The sequence below is a fragment of the Agelaius phoeniceus genome, chromosome 1 (assembly GCF_051311805.1).
Source record: "Agelaius phoeniceus isolate bAgePho1 chromosome 1, bAgePho1.hap1, whole genome shotgun sequence".
NCBI lineage: Eukaryota > Metazoa > Chordata > Aves > Passeriformes > Icteridae > Agelaius > Agelaius phoeniceus.
Window position 1 is genome coordinate 121,272,082 of NC_135265.1, and position 17,399 is coordinate 121,289,480.

The 17,399-nt window shown below is 38.3% G+C and overlaps 1 protein-coding gene across 1 annotated transcript in view; it reads right to left on the reverse strand.

Annotated features, from left to right (window-relative positions):
- The window catches only part of EYA1 (EYA transcriptional coactivator and phosphatase 1), a 160,267-nt gene that overhangs the window by 71,784 nt on the left and 71,084 nt on the right, over nt 1-17,399 (reverse strand). The window contains exons 3-6 of the mRNA XM_054631621.2: nt 14,820-14,869; nt 13,276-13,403; nt 11,392-11,454; nt 945-1,025 (exon numbers count right to left, since the gene is read on the reverse strand). Of these exons, the coding sequence (XP_054487596.2) occupies nt 945-1,025; nt 11,392-11,454; nt 13,276-13,403; nt 14,820-14,869 (322 nt within the window). The remainder of the gene's footprint in view (nt 1-944; nt 1,026-11,391; nt 11,455-13,275; nt 13,404-14,819; nt 14,870-17,399) is intronic.

Genomic DNA, 17,399 nt, shown 5'->3' on the forward strand with positions numbered 1-17,399 from the left:
ACCCCTCACCAGCTACCCCCTTCCTGGCCAGCTACAGGGAAAATCCATCATCTTTACACTCTGGGGGGGAAGCAGGGAGTCTCTTTCTTTGCCTTCTACATCCGATGATTTTTCTTTTCTGTGGCCTGTGAGGCTGCAGGCATGCCAAGTGTTACACTCCAACCTTTACTCAGATCACCACAGATGTATGTACCTACAATTAGGTACATAGTGTATTTTCTTCTTTCAGAGAATTAAAATACCTTAGAAGCCTTTCTTTGGGCTTTCAGGCTTGATGCTTTCAAATTCATCAGCCTTTACAGAAAATGGAGGCTGTGACAAGACCAGGAAAGGGCTGGCTACCAGGAGTCTGACTGATTGTGAGATGTCAAATTTTGCCACTACTGAAATGTAATCCCACAATATAATATTAGACCCTTTTCTGATTTGATTTGCACCATAAAACCAATGTGCTACAAATACCACAGTTAGTCCACAGGTGTGCAAAACTGAGCAAACATCTTAGACTGTTCTCACAGTGTATCTTGTATGCCAGAAGCTAAGATGCATTTGCCTTCCTCTAAGAAAAGAAGCCTGACAAAAGAATAAATACTTTGGTAATAATAAATTACAAGAAATGAGGAAGACCTACCCCTCAATTAGAATAATAATCACAGAGGTATGTATGTTTACTCACAGAAAACAAAAAATAACTCCTCTGGGCCAGAAAACTCCCTAGTGAGACTCCCACCAAAACAATAAGCCTGGTATCAATCAGCCTGATACTGTAATGCTCCTTACTTGGGGAAAACTCCTGTTGACTTAGACTAAAATGTACAGAAATTGGTAAAAGAGGTAAAGTAGAAAAGGCTTTTTAAGAAAGGTGCACAGATTTAGATCACATGGGATAAGAAAATAAAAAATGAAAAAAAATGCTGAGCTTAAAACTTTGGTTTATTCCTTACCTGATCCTGAGAAATTGTCTAAAGACCCGTCTGTGGTAGTAGTAGTAGTGATCTCACTGCTGTTCATTGGTTCTGTTTTAACTACAGAAATATAAACAGAAGATATTCTATATGCTCCTAATATTCTTGCAGGTGCATGCACACACACTCACCACAAACACAAACTCAATAAAGCAGAAATCTGCCAAAAAAGTTCTAAATCATGACTATCAATATTTTGCATTTTATGTATTTGTGTATACAAACAGTGCAAAATACTGGCAGCTATGATTTATTTACACATGAATATAAGATGATCAAGAGGGTTATTCCTGTCCCCAAGGAATAAAAGCCACTGTAACAAACCAGAAGTCCATGCAACTCTCTGCACCTGTCCTGATTCCTCTTAATCCTACAGACCCAACAATAAGGATCCACATTTAGATCAGGTCACACAGCATTTACAGGCTTGAAAGACAGCAAATTGAATAAGACAAAAGAGGAAATAATTTTAAAATTATTTTCGCTGAGGGCTGTTCAAATCTTGCTTCCAATTAAATAATTTTTCAGAGAAAAATTAAGGATTTGTGATGAAGTAAAACACTTTTCTTGTGGTGGATTTCTCCTCTCAAAATGAAAACCAACTTTATACTCAACAACCCAGAATACAAAAAGAGGACACAGTCCTCACCAAATACTTCAAAGAATGCTTTTATATTTTATCCCTCTGCACCCACAACATAACATGGCCGTCTGAGAGTTAAAAAGAAATAGACCAAGTGATTATTGCCTGGCTCATGCTGATTCATAATTAATAATCAATTTTAATGACTTTTAATAAAACCTCAAGTAAATTAACAATTTCCCTTTCTGTCAGTCCAGTGCAAAGTCTGTAATGCTAAGATCAGGACAGTATCCTGATCCAAAGAGCAAGGATGGGGCTCACTTGGCATGGATGCAAAATAGGCACCAATAGCTACTCCCCATACAGTTTGTCTATACATGTGTGTTCAGGAATTACAACCATCCCTAGCAGAAACCTTTGGTACCAAGTTTGAAAAGGGTGAGGCAGAGGGATGTTCCTCTTCTCACAGAAGACCTTTCCTTTCATTGCCAGTCCATGTTCTTATTTTTGCATGTTTTATTTCCTTCACCAAGCCTCCTCCATGGGATTTGTAAGAAATCTCTCAAGATTTTAATAATCGTCCAGTATTTTCTTTTGACTCTCATGCAGGATTTCTGCCTGCTAACTTGGGAGTTCAATGCTTAGCTGCACACAAAACTCTGCTGTGTCTGCATTAACAAGCAATGCAGTCCATTTAGGAAAGTTTCATGAAGTGAAATGGTTGGGGCAGAGGGCCCAGTGTCCAGAGGCTGGGCATTTTTTAGAGCATTTATTCAGCTTGAGAATATTAGCTGCACTTCTGCAAAGCAGCTTTTTTGAAACAAGTAAAGTCCAAGAGACTCCCTAAGGGGAATTACTGTGGTAAGAAAAGGTGGCCACAAGGTTCACTCCAAAAGTGCGCTCATGATTTGAACCATAACTCTATTACAAAGGTATTTCCTAAAAACACAGCATGTAAGTTATTCACTACCCATTTAATGACTAAACACTGAAAGTCTAACACACATATACAATGAAATATTTATTGCGAGTGTCTATCACAAGTAATTTTTCAGAAATACTTTTACAGCATGTTCTACAGTTTGTCAACCTAGATATGAAAAATTATAGGATCTACATCATCTTTTGCCTTTTCTTAAAAGTTTATCACAGCTACATTTTAAAGTCAGACTCACACTTCTCTCATAGACTACTCCAAGTTTCCCCAGAATTTGCAAGTCTTCTGAGCCTAATTTCCATAATGCAATTGTACTTTGGGAATAACAATGAAAGATGCTTTCCTCTATAGCTGGTATCTGTGGTGGAGGAAAACAGAGGAAGATAAGACAGATCCACCTAACCTGGAGTAAAGGGTGGAAATTTTCAATATGTGCTTTCTCCAAACTCTTCTCCATTGCAGAAACAACGTTCCATATTCTTCATTTTTTGGATCACTCCAAATTAGTAGTCTGAGGACTATGCTGAACTGCCTCACACCGTATAGAAACGTATACAGTCAGTTCTAGATAAAAAGCAGTTACTTCCTTCCTTCTGAAAAGGACTTGGGATTTCTGGAGGGTAAGAAGTTAGGTGAGAGCTGGAAATGTCCATTTCCAGCCCAGAAAGCCCAACTGCATCCTGGGCTGCATCAAAACAGCGTGGCCAGCAGGGCAAGGGAGAGGATTCTGCCCCCTGCTCTGCTCTCTGAGACACAACTGGGAGTGCTGCATCCAGCACAGGAAGGACATTGACCTGTTGGAGCAAGTCCAGAGGAAGGACACCATGATGATTGGAGGTGTGGAGCACCTCCCCTGCAAGGAAAGGCTAGGACATTTGGGACTGTTGAGCCTAGAAAAGGTTTTGGGGTGATCTAATTGTGGCCTTCCAGTACATGAAGGGAGCCCACAAGAAGAATGGAGAAGGACGTTTTACAAGAACACATAGTGTCAGAAAAAGGGAGAATGGATCCAAAGGGAAAGATAGGTTTACACTAGATACCAGAAAGAAATTCTTTATTCGAGGGCGGTGAAGCACAGGAACAGGTTGCCCAGAGGAGCTGTGGCTGCCCCATTACTTGAAATGTTCAAGGACAGGTTGGATGAGCCTCTGAGCACCTATCTGGATCCTTGTTTAAGATACCATTTTCAGAAAAACATTGTCAAGATGTAATTTCTGTTTCTATGACTAATGAGCAATACTTCTGTTCAACACAGTTTAAAATTCAATGCTGTTTACTACACATACTACTTTTAAAGAGACAGGAAAAATATGAAATACAATGCAGTGCCATCTTCATGGGAAGGAATTCTAGTTGCTGACTGAGGTGCTCACCAATTTTTCCTAAAAAGTTTCCTCTCTTGGCTGTTCCATCTCCTGAATATAAAAAAAAAAAAAAAACAGGATAGAAGAAAAAATGTTCCCATTATTCCTGGATCCCTGGATCTGGATACCCATTACTTGGGTGATGAAAAATATGCCCTAGAATGCTGTCTTTAGAAACAACCACAACCTTAATGAGCCTTTGTGGCAAAGATAGCTGGGAATTTAATAAAGGTGAATAGGTACTGAAAAATTCTCCATTCTCAAAGTACTTTAAAATGCCTGAAAATTGCTGCATAATTCCTTCTATCAGCCTAAGCACATTTAAGAGGATGAAATCTTCCTATACAAAGAAATAAACTGAGAATAGCCATGGGTTTACCTGTTGGAAATATTTACATGTACTCTTACTGCAAACTCTTGTTTGTCCAAGGCAAAACCCAACTGCCATGGAGCATCTTTCACCCCAGAATCACAGGGAAAGAGAACTGCAGAGGGATTGCCTAAGAATACAGGCCTCACAGTCTATCCCAGCAGCACATGAGTCATCCATGTCTATGATGAGAGACATATGGAGCTGTCCAAGGAAGCCAGGCTTTGGCTGGGCACAGACCTGGCCCTGCCACATGCTGCTTACGGGTGCTCTGGAGTTCAGCTCTTCACATTTTCCATGGCAATTAACATTTCTGCAACATGTCCTAAGCTTTCACAAGATGACACTGGGACATGAGTGGGAATATTGCCACATCTAGACAACACACATTGCAAGCTTGCCAGGACCAGCCAACACCATGCTCAGTTGTGGTTGAAACTGTGGAAAGTGACACAGGAAAAGTTCCCCTTCCTGCTGCTCCTTTATCAAAACTGACCTTTACAGAGATGCAGAATCATCAGACTTGAATTCTAGAGACAGACCCTGATTTAGCAATGTACTACTAAGTTTTAGTGCCACCCAAATCACTCATGAATGAGATTATCAATAAGAAGTCCAAGAAGCAGACTAATGTCTTCTTAACCTGCTGCAAAAAGTCAGTGTTTATTTACAACCAGTGATTTAGATTTGCTTTATATATGGAGGAGCTTAAGAAATTATGTCAACAAAGAGGTTTTTCCCCCTTATTTTTTGCTTCTAGTAATTTGTGAGATTCTAAAAATACTTAAAAAGAAACTGTGTAAGAAAACACACGGAACACTAGAAAAAATAGGAGTAGCAGATAATAGCACAAATGCTAGCTTGAAGAACAAAAAGAAAAAAAAATCAGAGATATCACAACTGCTGATCTAATGTTATATAGATTGTTAAGATTTTTCTTCTAAAAGAACTCAGGGACTGAAAGTGCAATGTGCCCTGTTTTGTCAGCTGTATAGCAAAAGGTGGTTAAAAAATGACTTACATGGCAGTTTCTGAACTCTATTGAGAGAGAGAACTCCAGACCAGAACCCACAAGTTCATGTGGTTCATTGGCCAAGTAACAACTTTCTGAGTTCACAGCTTGTCATGCAGTTCCTGGTATATATATCAGTAAAGACTGTTATGAGAATGAGATGCTGGCTATTTTAAATATGGATTCTGAGACCTAATATTTGGCTACTCACAGAAGTTGTAGGAATACCTCATAAAGATTTGCACCTTCAAACATGCAAAAAGTAAGGTTTTAAAATATCTTTTAAAAATTGCTTTTATTACATTAAATACATATAAGTCTTGCTACACTGAACTCATTTTTGTTAACAGCTATGCCATATACATTAAATCAGAATAGAAATATTGCAAACATGCCTGACATTAAATAGGTTTTGATTTTGCAGTTTCAAGATTGAATTAACACTACGATGTTATATTCTTTGTATTTTACAAAAAAGTGGGCAAAATTAAATTATTTGTGGCTGACAGCTCTCAGTGTTCATGGGCTACAAGAGACTCAACAAAGTGTGGTAGTTTGTTTATAGACATACATAAAACCACAATCTCTTGCCCTATTTTGGCTGGCATCTTCAAATAATATTAGTAACTAAACACCATGTAAATCTTGATTAAGTACTTCATGTATAATCAATTGCTATTCACACACTGTTTTGTTTGACATCATCCTGTTTCTATACTCACTATAGAAGCCCAAATTTCGCCTAGAAGCATAAAGATAATTTTTCCTGACAACAGGACAAGAATTCTACCTTGAACCTCTAAGCTGATTATATTTTCCATTATTTTATTCAAACAGCCCTTTGTTTGTAGTGAAGAATCTTGCAATTATAAAAAGGTTACAGGATACTCAATTATACTAATTCCTATCCAGGATATTATTGTCTCTTTCTATCACAGATTATCAAATCATCAGCTTCTGACCATGAAGCCTGATAAACTTACTTGTTACTGCTTCTCAAAGAAGAGAACTCTTCCTGAATCTTATTGTCTGGAAACTACCAGGAGGTAATTTCCAGCCTAAATTTTTGTATGGTTTTCAAAAAAGTCCCTGCTCAAAGCAGCACATTCTAGTTCAAGCCCAGACTGTTCCCTGCTTTCCCCTCCTCTGATGTGAGAGGCTTCAAAACTTCCCCAATATTTGGGCTGTGGTTTTACCACATACACCCCCAAGACTCTCATCTTCCTCTTATGCATTTAAGGTGAAAGAGCTTTAACATCCTCGTACCTCCTCATCTAGCAGTAAAAACCTTAAATTTACAAAGAAATGGTGTCACTGCTACAGTGCAAAATCAGAAACAAAATCAGAAAGAAAATTCAAAAACATCTGGATAGAGACAAAGGTGGACAGTATTTGTAGCTGCTAAGCAAGATTCAGCTTGGATTTTTATCTGAAAGTACAGTCATGGGTTAAAATTCACTGCAGCTGGGAGATGAGAGTATCTGAGTCAAATTAAGGTTCTTATCCCTTCACACTCACATGTCCAGTTATACCAAATGTTTGTATCTCTCCCCTGCAAATGGAGGCAGCATATATCCAAAACCAATCCTTCTAAAAGTGTCATGGACTATTCTCTTTTCTTTTTTTTTAAATTTTCCTCTTTTCAGTTGGGAATCTGACAATGCACATGTTTAACATTTTGCAGTGCTCCCAAACGGTATTCACATTCTTTAACCAAAGCCAGACAAAATGACCACAAAACATCACAGGCCCAGTCGTTAAGGGCAAAGAAGGTTGTCTTCACTATCTTCTGGGAACATGGAGGTTTTCATGTGAACAAGAGAGCAGCATGGAGAAGTCAAGCCTGCTCTGCCATTTAGGTGTACAAGACACAAGACTATCTCATGAAGACAGAAGCACAATGACAAAGCAGGTGGGACTTTTCATAAATGGGAAATAATATGGTCTACATTTGGCCAGTGTCTGAACTCCAGGACTGACAGACTTAAAGCCAAATTCCCCTGGACAAAGAGATAGATAGTTCTAGCTTCTGTTCCCCTCCAGCTAGCACTAGCAGCAGCAAATGCCCTAGCTTGTTTCATCAAACCTGGTGACACAGGTACTTCACTCACTGACCAGGGGTGAAATGACATGGCTAAACCTGAAGTGTAACCAAGTTTCATCCTTTTTTATCTACTTGGGACAAGCAAAATCCATCAGAAGATTATAAGGTGCAAATGCAAATGCTATATCATTAAGCCACAAGTCTGAAGTTGCTAAGGCTCTTCAAATACTACCCTATTAAGGTGTGATCTTTGACTAAGATGTTCTACTTCTGTTCCTTCTGCAGGTGCACAGTGACAGCTGGGGCTGGATTTCCTTCTCATCTGTATTACTGGCCAGGCATATGACAAATGACACTTCATTTGACATTTTTGTATGGAATCACACAACTGTACACACATGTGCATAACAGGCTGGTCCCACTGGAAAGACACCACCCCTAGAATGATGTGCTGTGGCTGGTTTTGAGAAAAGAAGTGGATATCCTCACAGGCCCTTGAAAGCCCATAGCCTGCGCACAACCACTGGGCACATGGAGCTCTGGGGGCCTTGGGCACACTCAGAGGATGCTCTCACACCCACACTTCATCCACTGTCTGAAACAGCATGTGTTGTGAACATCTATCTGAGAAGCTTTCAAAAATAAATGATATTAAATTAATAGTGCTTCTAAGATTTTCTTTTTTTTTTTAAAGTAATTTGTCATTTGCAGTATTTTGTTTACTTCAAATGACTGTTGGAACCAGTATTGCTATTAACTTATCACTTAAAGGAAGTCCTTTCTTTCAGGAAAGCTAATGGAGGAAACTGAAATAGAGCCTCTTTCAAAAATGGATGCACATACATATAGAAAAGACAGTAAGTAAATAAACATTTGTCAGCCAGTCTCCTCCCCAAGACCTTGCAACAGGAGTTGCTTGACTGAGTAAGCAGAGAAGTGAACAAGTCATTTCACTGGCCAAGTACCTATGAAAGAGGAATAATAGAGCATTATGCTACATGTGCTCAGGACAGAAAGACTCTTGGTGAAGCAGGAGAATAAAAGGTAAGACAGAGTCTGGAAGGAAGCCAGTGTAATACAGCAAGGAAAAAAAGGTGAAGAGCAGGGAGGAAAGGCTAGTTCAAGTCAGCCCCTTGCCTTCACATAAATCAGCTGTATCTGATTTTTATCCACCAGAAGTGGCATCAGGTGGAAGGCTCCTACTAGCCTCTACAGACCCCCCCAGCTTGCTATTGGGAGCCCAGGTCCCCTGCAGTTTTTGCCTCTGGCCAAACAATGGTCCTCTTGCACTCTTCTGGGATGAGTAAAGAAGTCAGCATCCAGTGCTCTTGATGCTAACACCCTACTAAAAGGCAAATATTACATCTACCTTTAGTCTTAGTATGCTATTATTTCAGGATGTCTAAATAGGAAGGTATCAATTACAAATTTCATACCATCAAGCTCCTTAGTGCAAACACAAGTATAGAAATTTCAGCATACATAATTAGCAGGACCTCCAGAAATTAGTAATTAAAAGGTACAACCAGAATCACCAAAAGAAGCATTATTTTGCCTGATTACCATCACCTACCACAACTTTGCATCCCAAAGCACACAAAAACCCAAAAATTGTATAAAAAATAAGAATAAATTAAAAATTATTCACTGACAATGTGAATTGCTTAATTGTAATACTGAAAGACTATTTTGAGTGCTACAAAGTATTGCTAGAATTTCAAGAAATACAATTTATAGAAATATAATTTACTTAGAGAAATCTACATCAGATGCCACAACAGCAACCAGCTCTATCCTCTCTATAGATTTTGACATCTTACTCCCCCATTACTTTAGGAAATACTGAAAACAATTTTTTCTCCATTCTGTAATACTGCAACTTGACAGCAAACATACCACACAGTGCTGCCTTTTGAAACCCTGAAGATGGATTTATGTTCACCAGACTTAAAACAACCTTTTTAATGGCCACAAATCAGATAGTCTCGTAGTGGAGAGCTTTGACTGCCTTTGTGTCAGATCTCATTCTCAAGTTGCAGCAGGTACTTAAAGAGTGAGAATCATTTTTTTCCAAAGGATTTTTGATGTAAAACTCCCTTTGAAGCCTCCCTTCCTATGTATCTTTGAAAATCTGATCTTCAATTTGTTATCCATTTTCCCTTCCCACTTGATATGACAATGCCTTCCCTCCTTCCTTCTTGAACACTCGAATAAAAGGGCAGTAGCAGGTGTGTACTGCTTAAATGAATAAAGTTGCTCAGAAAATAATAAGAAGAAGTTGCTCCTTCTCCCAGTCCTCATCTATTCTTTTCCATTTCAGTTGCATAAAACATCATCATGATGGGCCACAGGCTTCTATTTCTCACTCTATGCCATCCATCAGATTTGATTTACATTCTTAAGATAAAAGTAAAGATCACCGTAGGCAGAAACTGGATGCAGTTGTCTGCCATGGAAAACAGATTTCCTACTCCTTTCAAGTTTACTGATTACTCACGGCCTTTCCCCTCTAAAGGGTATCCACCAAAGTGGGCACTGTGTTGGAATAGCCACCAGCTGTCTGATAAAACTTAATGAATGGCAATTTTATGAGCTTCTGTTGTTATTGTTCCTTTAACTCCTTCAGTATCAACCCACCATGGCAATTCACTGGCAAAGGAAGATTAGAGATAAGGCAAAACTATGACGATTTTGATCCCTACTCCAATAATTTGTTTGAAGAGATTTTCTTAGGCAAGTTATACAAGGCCATAATTTTTATGGTGTCCAGTGCCTGCTCTTTTCTACGATAAGAGGGTATGTTGTGGAAATACACTTAAAGAGAACAGGAAAACCTCAAATACTGTAGTATTTATATAGTCAGCATCACCTTGGCATACTAGGCCTGATTTTTCTGAGTGCCTTTAGCCAGACATTTTAGTCCTCTGCATTTGATCCTGGGAAACTTCTGTCTGGTCAAGGTCTATAATTTTCTTGTTACTTCCCCATCAGTGAAGACCATGCTGCCTGGCCAAGAGAAGAATTTTGCTCTCTCAAAGTGAATTTAAGCACACAAAGAGTTATTATATATAAGCTGCATGTAGAGATTAAATTCAGACTCAATCACACAACAAAATCCCCATTCAGTGCTTTGAAAACTTACAGCTAAGTGTGAAGCTAAAAATATTAGCTAAGAAAGTGAGCTATCTTCCAACCACATCCTCTTCCAGAAAAACATCAATAGAAGACAAGTCTGAAAATGTGCCTTAGAGGAATTAATGAACATTTGTTTGAAATGCAGCCATTTCACTTTGGGACAGGTTTTTTTTTTTCCTTCTTCTTTCTTCTTCCCCTCCCCTCATCTAGTGAACATATCCTGTGCTTCAGGGTATGGAAACCTGTCAAAATCACACCCATAGTCAAATCAAATTTAACATATCTTTACAAGATATTTATAACATGCAAATACCTAGAGGCCCTTCTTCTCAGTCACATGAAGATCTCTTATGCTAGGGAAGGAGGGCTCTTTCACATTAGTGAGAATCTGTGCATGGTAGAAGCTGATTTCACACATTATATTTGACATGTGAAGATTCAGCAACCCACATCTCCACTCCATGTGCAACAATCAAGCAAACCACACTGCAGCATCTAGAAAGAATTGTTCGGTGAGCCTTTGCAACCACATGCTTACAATCAGCCACTTCTGGCTCAGCAGGATTCTGCTTCAAGAACCCCAGAAAAAATAATTTTATTTCAACCTTCATAAAAAAAAATAGGAAACTTTTGCTTCATTCACTCCACTCCTTCTTAAGTCTTTTAAGCAGCTCAAGGAGCCTAACAAAACATTTTCTCAAGATAAAACAGATAAGCAGTAAAAATTCCACCTTCAGATTCTTAGGGATCTGCTTCACTTACAAATTTTGTCTCTTGGCACACATTTCATTCAGAAATAAATTATTCTACTAGTTTCTTTGAAAAACTTTTCCTTCTTTGTCACTTAAGAGCAATCAGAGACAGGAATTTTCAAATTAGAGAGCTCAGAGCAGAACCGCCAAGCACAAGCTGTCTCTCAGGACACTTTTGGAACAACATCCAAAATCGCATGCTGAGTGCCCACGCCTGCAGCACCCAAACCTGCAGGGCTCTGTGTGCTAGGGCTGAGCAGCCAGTCTGCAGTGCTGAGGAGGGTCATGTCACCTGAGGGAAAAGGGCAAACAAAAGAAAACCGTTTGGCTTCATCTCAGGAGGCAAACATCTATTGCAAGTTAGAGCTTTCTGGGTAGAATTCACTCCAAATTCTTTTAAACTGGAAAGTTCTAGTGTCAGACAAATAAGTTACCATGGTTTAATTGACTTCTTTCAATAAACTCTGATACCTACCTAGAAGTTATTATTTCCAAAATTATTTTCTACCTGAGGTCAGTCCATTAACAGATACAACATATACCTCATTTCCTGACAAAGTAATATTAAGCATTTCTCAGAGTGGATGCACACGGCACTACATGTCGAACAAAAAGTCAAGTCAGATGATGAACATCTTTCAATGTTTCAAGGAACACCCCCTATTTTTTTTTTTTTCTACAAAAGAACCTTCAAGTTATATAGAAGGTAGAAAAGCTCATGAAGTTTACAACAAAGGCTTCTGTGAGCTAAAGGAATTTTAATTTGAAAGGGCAATTTTATCCTGTACCAAAAGTGGTGTATACCTGGTAATATGATATAAAAATATAATAACATACTTGTATATTTTAAAGGAAGAAGATTAATTTATGGACATAAAGTATTTTCCTGCTTAAACTCCATGAGCACAGTAAGTACTTTATTTATCCTTTAAAAAGGGTTTGGGTTTTTTTATGGCTTAATATTTGATTGAAGCAATACTTTTACAGCAATAGCAAAAAGTAAATTACACACAAGTCTGGCACAAGTCCCTGTTAATCTGATAACCCATAAACTGTCCCCACTACCAAGGACTCCAATTACAATGAATAACAAAGATATGTGGGGAATTGAGGGGGGGAACAACATCTGTTTGATTGACATGTGCCTTTCCTGGAAAAATGCATGTCCATAATCCTAAAGAGTTTGACAGCACTACTGCAACCCAGTTCTTAGGGGGAAAAAAAAAAAAATCATATCTTTGCTACAACAGTTGTAGCAGTTTACTTATACATATATGCTGAAGAGCAATACTGAACCTGCATGACTCTGTCTTCCAGTAATGCATTAAGTCTCTGTTCACACAGCCAGTTAAATGTCCCATATGATCCTTCCACTATTGCCATAGAAATGCTTCAGGAAAGAGCATTTTTTGCTGCTCACTGCATAAACCCTCCTGTGTTTCATTATATGTATTATTATATGTATTATAGATGTATTATATTACTGGCAAAGCTGTTAGGTTGTTCTGTTGTTAGTATTCTACTGAGAACAAACATAACTTATCAACTGCCTGACTGCTTCTTGAGAAATAGATATCAGTTTACCCCATTGAATTAGTACACCTGTTTGAATTTTGGTCACTCCATCAGAGCAGCAAGCTGGCCTGAGGAACTTTCAACACTCAGTTTTATTAGCCTACTTGACAAAATTCTCATAGCCTTAGGAGCTTAGAAAAAATGAGACATAAAGAAATACCAAAATAGCAAGAAAGACTGAAAAAATACATTTTGTACTATGGCAATTGTAAACACCCACTTCTTTTCTCTCATCATTAAACTTCCTTTTCAGTTTTTTGACATTTTTTTTTTAATTTAAGTTCTGCACATACTACCTGCTCAGTCCCCTCAAACTCCATGAAAGAAACATAAACCTGTAATGAAAGCTATTGCTGAAACTTGATAATAGTAACTACTGATAAACATTGAACATTGCCTTTATGTAACATATGAATAAACACAGAACACCTAAATTAGTAAAACATTATATAGCGTGCTGACTGTGAGAACACCAAAGCTAAAAAGGAGAAAAAAAAACAAGCTATGAAACACTGAAAAAAAAAAATGTCTGGCTCACCTTCTGTGCCATTGGGTGTCATGGAATTATTATTTATATGGGAGTTATCAAGTTTTGGACCACTGGGGGATTCACTACTACCACTTAGTCGTCTGTGTGGGCTGGCTAGATCCTGCATTTCCATAGACCTGAAAACAAGATGCAACTTGTTTTAGTGACATAAGTCAACATGAATTACAGAGGAACTGCCTTTATGAGATGCAGCCTGCTATTTATCAACATCCCAGAAACACTTAGTAAAAAATTAACTACTTTTCCCAACTTGATCTTTTCCAGCGCTTAACTCATGTCGTAGCCCCAAATATGAGTGACCAGCTACTTTATTTTTGCATCTTCTAACTAAATAAAACCTAGATTCCAAGCACTGCACTTTAAAAATTGATGCAATCTCATATTTTTAAAATACGTACAAAGACGGAATCACCAACATATGAAGACATATATTCTCTTAAAAACAAATTAACACTCTGCTTTTTCAAGATTTACCACTCAGTGGCAATATAATGGGCCTCCAAAACAAATAAAACACTTGAAGCAATTGTGGAAACCTATCATCTACTGACAGGGAATGAGATATTCCTGATGTATGTGTTTACTCTGGCAAACTACTTAATTGTTCCTCTGTTTCCTTTGAAACAAATGCAGCATTAAAACATTATTATGTCTGCTCACTTGTTTGCTTTGTGGATTACATAAAGCGTGCCCAACTGGGAAGGGATCTGCCCGACATACAGTGAGACCATGCAGGCGCTGGTGTGCCTGAGCACTCTGCTGTACCTCAGCAGCTGTCGCTCACTCAAAATGAGGAAAGAGCAATTCCCAGCTAAAGCAAAAATTAAACATTTAAACAGCATTAAAGCAGCTAAATATTTAATATTTGTGCTTTCAATGGCCCTATATTAACAGGATAACAGTCATCACCACCATGACATATCCCTTGGTTGGTGTTGGAGCTTATCACTGAAGTTCCCTACCCTTCTGTGCCTTTATACCTAAAACTTTTGAGATTGTTATTTGATGTACTCATTCAAAGTAATTGCTCCCAGTAGAAACTTCATAGGTTACTGTGCCTCCAAGGCACTTGAACTAGTAATTTTTTCAGTTTAAAAGTAATGCTTAGGCTCTTTTAAAGACTATTAAAATTTTATATAAAATTACTCCTGCAGTAATGGTATAAATATTCTAAGTGTCATTTCAGGTACAAAGCTTTTGTATTTTAACTGAAGCTTTATCACAGATTCTAAACCTAGATCCTTCATTTAATATTTCTTTACCTAAAACATTCTACACAAAAAGAAGAAGATGATACTGCAATGAGTTCAAAACGCCTGCATCAAATATAAACTCAAACAATTTTGTGTAAAAGATACGTGCTCATGGTTTACAGATTTGGTTGCACACACGTAAAGGCTACGCTCCAGCACTTACTCATCTGCTTAATGTGAGAAACAAGAATAAATATTTTACTCATCACTTGAAGTTTAAAAAAATCCCCAACAATAAAAGGCTTGCAAAAAATTAGCAATTTTTGGTCAAATTCTTACCTGCAGCTTGAGGAAACAGCAACATCTGAACTGGTTTGGGACTTCTGCACCTGTAAACCAGGGAAACAAACAGAAGCTTCTATTACTCCACTTTACTATGAGGCCTTAATTTAAAGAAAGGATATCACTACGGATGACAATTCTGTCCTTTAAATCCAAAGGGAGAGGAGGAGGGTGCGGTGCCCCTGAAAGGCATATTGTCTTTAAATTGAAGGCTCAACTGTTGTTTCCCCGGCAGGTCTCTCTCCCTCCTCCCCGCGCCAGGGGACGGCAGCCAAGTGACGGGATAGTGATTCATCAGGGGCCCGTGACAGCTGCACAGGGGCTCCGCACTCCTCCTCCCCCGGCTCGGCTCGGCTCGGCTCGGCTCGGCTCGGCTCTGCCTGCACCGCAAAGGTAACCCCGCCAAGGGCAGCACCAGCTGCTCCTGCCCCAGCCCCGCAGCATCCTCCGCTCCTCTCATCCCTTCTTCCTCCTTCGGTCCTGACAGATTCTTGCCCTCATCACACTGGTTTTCTTCTTCCTTTGCTCCTCGCCATCCTTCCTCCGTGCCACAGGGAACACACAAGTCAAGCTCACCCCAAAGGCGAGCTGAAGATGCTGATGGTATATTTTGGGGAGGAGGGGTAGAGAATAACAACGGGCAAGTCTACCTATGGTAAAGACCTTCACTATAAAGCACACAGCCTGACAGAATCACCTCTAAAAGAAGCCCATCTCCAGCCAGATCAAATTAAAATAAAAACTCCACATGCTATTGCATAGTCTTATTCCTAAAAATTGCAGTTGCTAATGAGATTTCTGGTAAAATTACTTAAAAGGATACTTCTGGCTAAATAAATGGGAGGAAGCTGTAGAATTTACCTCTGAGGTCGCTCATGAAGAAAAGGAATCTTTTTCCACTGGAAAGCCCACCAATAATTTTTTAGTTTAATCAAATCATTCCTTTTATAACTCAGGTGAGTAATAGTTTTCATATTCCATCAGAAAAACACTGTTGCTTTACCAACAACCTTTAGGCAGTAACAATTGTCAGCAGGTGATAAAATTCAGGTGGAAATATACTCTGTTAGCTTAAAAGCACACGAAAGCTTCTCTGGGCAAGGTATATATCCTCCCAATGTCTGCAGTGAGGATCTTTCTTGTACGTTTCCATTCAACCTGAACTGACATCCCTTAAATGATCACAGAGCAAAGACAAGGGAGATGAGGCATTTGAAGTGCCATAAAAATCATCCGAGCAAATCCTACTTATGTGTCTGTAGGGTGGGTTTTTTGTTATTTTTAATCACAGACAGAATTACTACTAGCAAGAGTAAACAACTGCTAGGGGCAGTCAGGCAAAGAAGAGCACTACAAATGATGTCAAGAAGCATGCAATAATGCATGCTGAAGAACATCAATCTTTTTATAACTGGGTACTTAAAGTACTGCATAACACGCTTTTCAATACATCGCTGCATGCCAAATCAAACTAGACTTGCAGATAGAGTCAAAACTCTGCATTTTGGTTTAAGGAATTTTTTTTCTCCTTAGTTCTTTATCCCAGAAACTGCTGCAGAGTGCCTTAGGATATGCTTCTGCTGTTACTTCTAAACACCTGGAAAAAATTATAGGTGAGAACTAGGTTTGCCTACAGAGCTATCTTCACTCCCTCTTGCACAGGATCTTATAAAACCCATCTTTTATAATAGAAAAGACTTCCTTTTTCAAATGGATGCTTTAACAAACTGATATTTTCCAACATGCACTACACAATTATTAATACTTGATTCAAATTTTAAAAAATGTAATCCTCACTATTTTAAGTACCAAATTTTTACAAAAATAGAAACTTCTGCACATTTGAAAATATATACATCATATACATATATAGATGTCCATGTATGTGCATAGCAAGAAAGATCTCATTAATGTATTTGTGGGACAGGGCAAAAAAAATAACCAGCTCATTCACAGTGAATTAAATATATACCTTAAATGTCCTCCAACACTCCATGATTTGTGAAAGTTCATATCCACAATTTTCATTTTCATTAGACATACTTTAGATATATTCCTTTGTGTCTCAAGGATTATTTAAACCATGTGTTGCACGTTACCAAATTTAAAAATGACTCTTTAATCAAAATAACTTTAAAACAACTAATCCTCACTTAGGCTGGTCAGCTGAATCCACAGAGTGGTCCAGGAAAAATAAATCTACTCTCAAGAATGCGAATGCAGACAACAATTAGACACAGATGTGACTGAAATTAGTTACAGTTTACAAAATGCTACACTTCACATGCTTTCAGTTTTTTATGTGCAGTACAAAATTACAATGTAGTAAGGAACCACACTTATGACGACCAGTTAATTCATAGAATAAAAACATTTCTGGGTGGTGTGTGCTTGTGCTTTCTCTCATATATTCCCATTTTGTCAACAGGTTTCTGGGTAATTGAAGTTTGGCAACATAACTCACATATCAAATAAAAAGTGGGGGGGAAAAAACCCAAATGCTTGGCCTTATCTGGACAGAAATGGGTCACATTAAAAAAAAAAAAAACAAAAAAAACAAAAAAAAAGGAGCTGTCA